The 5,549-nt window shown below is 35.8% G+C and overlaps 1 protein-coding gene across 2 annotated transcripts in view; it reads right to left on the reverse strand.

The window, feature by feature from the left end:
- Nucleotides 1–4,218, reverse strand: part of LOC106089640 (semaphorin-2A-like) — a 358,068-nt gene extending 353,850 nt beyond the window's left edge. For both annotated transcript variants that reach the window (XM_059369195.1, XM_059369194.1), the window contains exon 1: nt 3,869–4,218. In XM_059369195.1, coding sequence (XP_059225178.1) covers nt 3,869–4,073 — 205 coding nt within the window. In that variant the 5' untranslated portion in view covers nt 4,074–4,218. The remainder of the gene's footprint in view (nt 1–3,868) is intronic.
- Nucleotides 4,219–5,549: the final 1,331 nt, after the last annotated feature.

Genomic DNA, 5,549 nt, shown 5'->3' on the forward strand with positions numbered 1-5,549 from the left:
CTCCGATCATTGAGCTCGTCTCGAAAGAGAAACAAACAGAAATTGTACAATTTAATTATCTTCGCCCTAACAGGCTAAACAACTTGAAAATTAAAAAAAAAAATCAGCAGAGCCCAGCCGGTATTCGAATCTTGACACACGGAGCAACAGCGATAGCCATTGCCATTGTTTAGTGTTCAAAGCCATCAATACAACTTCCAACAGATGCACAGAATCATGTGTACCACGGAAGTAGTGTAATTGTCACAGAAAAAAAGTCCGCCATTACACAAAAACACCTGCATTTGGAAAAAGTACAGCTAATAGACAGGGTTGTCGAGCGTGGTTAATTTGGTAATTTTATCATAGAGGCGTTTTCGCAATTAATACGATTCAAATACAACATACCAACTCGCCATAGTGCGATGATAGACATAATTTTTATATGAGTAAAGAATTTTCCAGCCCTATTCCGCAAAAAAATATATTTGCAGCACACCATATAAATCACAAGCCCCAAAGCGACACCACTTAATATAGAAATTTTAGATTGGCTGAAAACCTCAGAAATGTCAGGAGCGAATAGGTTAAGTTAGGTTGAAAAAGGAGACCCTAATAAGTATATATATTCGTGATCGTCGTCGTTCGTTTCGATACAGTCTTTAAAAATAGAGATATTAAGATGAAACTTTGCAAAGATTCTTTTCTTGCCTATAGGCAGGTTAAGTTCGATTATGGGCTATATCTTGATATAGCCCCCGCCGATTTAAGTTCTTATGCCTATAAAAGTCACATTTATTATCCGATTTTGCTAAACTTAGGGACAGTGAGTTTTGTTGGGCTCTTTGACATCCTTCTTCAATTTGGCTCAGATCGGTCCAGATTTGAATATAGCGGCCATATAGACCAATCTCTCAATTTAAGGTTTTGGGCCCATAAAAGGCGCATTTAATGTAAGATGTCGCCAAAATTGGGGGCAGTGAGATATGTCAGGCCCCCCGACATCTTTCTGCTATTTGGCCCAGATCGGTCTAGATTCGGATATAACTGCCATAAAGACCGATTTCTCGACTTAAGGTCTTGGGCCCATAAAAGGCGCACTTTTTGTCAGATTTTGCCGAAATTTGGAACAGTGAGTCGTGTGAGGCCTTTCAATATTCAACTTCAATATGTTTCAGATCGGTCCCGATTTGGATATAAGCGCCTTGTTTTTCGTATCTTCTCCTCTATATATGAATACAAGCGTTGAAAGTCGTAACGGAACACCACATGCAAAATTTCAGCTAAATCGGACAACAATTCCGATATCCAGGTTCTCAAGATGTCAAATTGGGATATCGTTTTATAAAAAAGCTATATCAGGCTAAACACCGATTTGCATTATACTTAGCATGGTTGTTGGAGGTAATAATAGAACACTACGTGCAAAATTTCAGCCAAATTGCCGCACTCAGAGGCTCCAGATCTCAAATAGGGAAATCGAAACTAAACACCGTATGCAAAATTTCAATCAAATCGGACAATATTTTTGACTTCCAGGGGCTTAAGATGTGAAACCTGGAGATCGGCTTACATGGGAGCTTTATTGAAATCTGAATCGATATGGCCCATTAGCAATCTCCAATGACCTACATTAATAAGAAGTATCCGTAAAAAATTGCTAGCTAATATCTGTATTCGTTCGACCGTTACATGAATTCCATAGCCAGATAGACATGTCAAGACGATATATAATTTATGTACTCTATGAGGTCACAGATCAATATTTTGAGGCATTACAAACGGAATGACTAGGTTCGAATATCTCACATCCAAGTTGGTGGGTATTATAATAAAAATGAAGTTAAATCGACAAATTAGTTTTCAATGGGGCTATATAAGGCTTGAACTTATTCGGGCCATATTGGCCCAAGGAATCTTTTCGCAAAATTCATTTCAATAAGTCCATTGCTATGTGGCACCGTCGTATTGAAACCACATGTCATGCAAGTCAAGCTCTTACATATGGGGCCAAAAAAAAGTTGTTATCATCTCACTGTAGGGCTCATCATTCACAGCTGCGTTACGATTCGCATTATCTTTGAAGAAGTACGGTCCAATGATGCCGCCAGCCCATAAACCTCACCAAACTATGACTTATTCTGGATGGATTGGTAGCTCTTGCAATGCTTCTGGTTGATCTTCACTACAAAATCGGCAATTTTGTTTACTGACATACCCATTCAGTCAAAAATGAGCTTTGTCACTTCATTGAAGAAGCGCGCGATGAACTTTCTTAACAGAGCACTTAATTTGATAAGAAAATTCAATAATTTGCAAGTGTTGTTCGTTTGTAAGACGATTGATGGTTAAATTATAGACCAAACTGAAGATGCTTGAGAGTAAAATAAAAAAAGAAACGTGTGAGAGCTGTTTAAATCAGTGTTGCCAAAAAGATGATAGCTAAGAAATCACCCTTTATGTGTGCTATATCTAAACCTAAGCCTAGTTGGCCCTTTTTGGAATCTGAACCGACCTATTTCAGTGGTACTAATTTTGCAAAATTTCGAAAGTCTAGCGAGATTCGTTTCGAGGTTTGTGAGCCTTTGTCATAAGAACGGAAGCAGGGATCTCGATGATATTCCAATCTCTGACTTTTGGCATTGGTTAGCAGATATCTTAAGCAAGGTGCCCTAAAATCCTGTGATCAAATCATAATTTGAGACCTATTTTCCCTCTGCATAGTCAAATAGAAATTTTACGGCCTTATTCACAAAACTTAATGAATACTTGAAATAGTTTTATTTGACAGTTCTATAAAGGAAATCTGTCAAAAAAAACCTATTTCAAGTCTACATTAAGTTTTGTGAATAAGGCCTTTAATGTTTCCATATGGTAAGGCAATTTAGAAAAATATAAAAAAAAAGTTTCCATAAATCCTAGTTCCTAAAAAATTGTGGGCTTCGTTTAAACTTAAGAACTCTTTAATCTTTTCATTATTTAATGCAATCAACGATTTATATACCAAATTAAAGACTTAAATCCAAACAAAGTTTTAATAGGAATTTATAGCCTACTATGAATTTTCTAGCTATTCAACAAAGTTACCCTAAATTTTTTCGGCATTTTCCTATAAACCTAATCCTTTTACTAGGTGTTGGTAGAGTTGAAGGAGAAAAGGGGGAAAAATGGGCAAAAATTATTTTCTTTGCAAATACGTTTTTCATAGAATCCTCATTAGCTAAGGCAAAAAAAAGTTTGCTTTTTTCAAAAAGGGTCCCTCCACAAAACAATCCAAAGAATTTTATGGACTTCCAATGAAAAGGTATAACCAACTAAAAGCCTTCCATTTTAAATAGCTGTCAAATCAACAAGCACAAAATAACGTCTATAAAAACCCCCAAAAAAACTGCTATTCCTACTCCATGGCCAAAGGCCCCAAAGAAAAAAAAGAAAACACAAAAAAACAGGGAATAAAAGGAAACAAAAATAAAATACAAACTGGCACACAAGGAGGAAATAACGAAAGGCTATTAAAACTTTTACGTCAGCCTCAAGAAAATCAAACAAAATTAAAGGGAAAAACAAACTTTAAAGATTTATATCTTTTTTTTGCGGCCCATAAGGGGAAGGGAAGAGAAGGTGAGCTGTATTGGTTTACAGAGTCTAGACCCAAAGTGAAACAAATTGCAAGGTGGGGTAGAAAACATTAAAAATACTTTGTTTTCCCAGCATAAATAAACCAAAGTTACCTAAGAAACACCATGCAATAGATGGTGAATGCTTAGGGAGTTTGCGTTTCCACAGATTTTTGAGCAAATCCTTTGAAAAAAACAAATCTGCATGTTTTCCCGAAAAAGACCAATATTTTTTTCCCGAGCAATCGCTGTTTTAAGACTAATGGCCTTACCTTTGTGATGCCTTGGATGATGTCCGCCTTGGGAACCCATGCAGCATGGCTGTTCATAATACAAATTCCAGGTATTCTCATAATCAGAATGGGCATAATCCACAAATTGCATGAGCACCACCATAAGGATATGGCTGAGCAACATCCATAGGGCTTTGGGGGCCCTTGGCGGTGATTTATTGAGATATTTTGTTATTGAGCACATTTTTCTAACACTTTTTTGCTTTATTTTCTCTCCAAATATTTCTTTATATGAATATGTTAGGAATTCTTCCTTAGGTTTCGATAAATTTAAATCCTTGGTACCAACAACTAGGTGGTGCCAGGATGTTGTGAAATTTGAGCAATGATTTTTTTCTACATTAGATTTTGCACTTTTATTAATTTTAGATTTAAATTTATTTTTTTATAATAAAATTGTAAGCAGCTTTTTTTGTTTATTTTTTGAAAATTTTCTTAATTTTTGTTTAGAAGTTTAATTCCCTCATTTTTATTCACTTCACTTTGTTTGGTTGGGAATTCCTTTTTTTGTATTAAGGTGCCTTAAATTTTCCTTTCGCTTTGGAATTTCTTTTGTGTGTTTGGCTTGTGTTAAAGCTGCAGACGCGTGTTTTTTTTTTTAAAGGTTGTTTTTCTTTTGGGTTTTTGCTTGTTAAGACTTTATAGAAACTTTTCTCACTCGTCGTGAAAACAGACGTTAAGCATCCGTGGTGCTTTCTCTATCACTAACCGTTACGAACTGACTGACGTTATAGCCGAGGACCAATGTTAAATAAACTTTTATCAAAACATAAGGTCTTCAAACGAAACACACTCGCACAACATCAACACGTTCTCTCACTCTCTTTGAACACCAACTGCCGTCTAATCGGGTTTTTATTTATACCGTTATTTGATTTAAATTGAGCAAAAGTTTCACGAGAGATGCCCCGATAGCAGGGAGTCCGTTATAAGGAGTTTACAGTTTGCCGTTTTTATAACCTTTCGTTACAGGTGTATTGCGAAGTGTGTGCTCTCGAAAAGTTCTGAAAAGAGAATAAAAACATAAAAACAGAGAATGAGTACAAAGTAAGGCCAGGCTAAGAGTGCTAAGGCAAAGCGCATGTCAATGTTTATATGATTGTTGATTCTCAACATAAAAATTTCCCCCTAATATAACCATTGTGGGAAAAAAATACCCTTAAGTAGAATAACAGGAAATTAAGGTAGCTATGGCTCTCTCATTATATATACTCTGAGAAAAGGACTTTCTCTCAAACTCTTTACAAAAAATAACTTTAAACTACAAGAACATGTTTTCATGGTTTTTGCTTTGCCGCTATTCAAAACAAAATAACTGATGGGAATTTTACTCCCCTAAACCCTTAATTGTTGTTCCTCACTTATGCCCTCTCCCACTCTCTCCTCTCTCTCTCTCTCTCATTTTCTCATTTCAATGTTTGTTGTTTTTATGTTGCAATGTTTTAATTTCCATTTAATGGTTGTTGTGAACTTGTACGATTTTTTCCAATTCATATGTACGCTCCTTGGGATATGCAATACAAATGGACACAAAAATATGACAACAACAACAATAGGAACAACAAACACTATGGACAAAAATTTCAACCAGTACATTATCATAGACTGACTACCAAACATACGCCCACACACAATAGACAATAGTGGAAACTACTACCAC

The sequence above is a fragment of the Stomoxys calcitrans genome, chromosome 5 (genome assembly GCF_963082655.1).
Source record: "Stomoxys calcitrans chromosome 5, idStoCalc2.1, whole genome shotgun sequence".
Taxonomy (NCBI): domain Eukaryota; kingdom Metazoa; phylum Arthropoda; class Insecta; order Diptera; family Muscidae; genus Stomoxys; species Stomoxys calcitrans.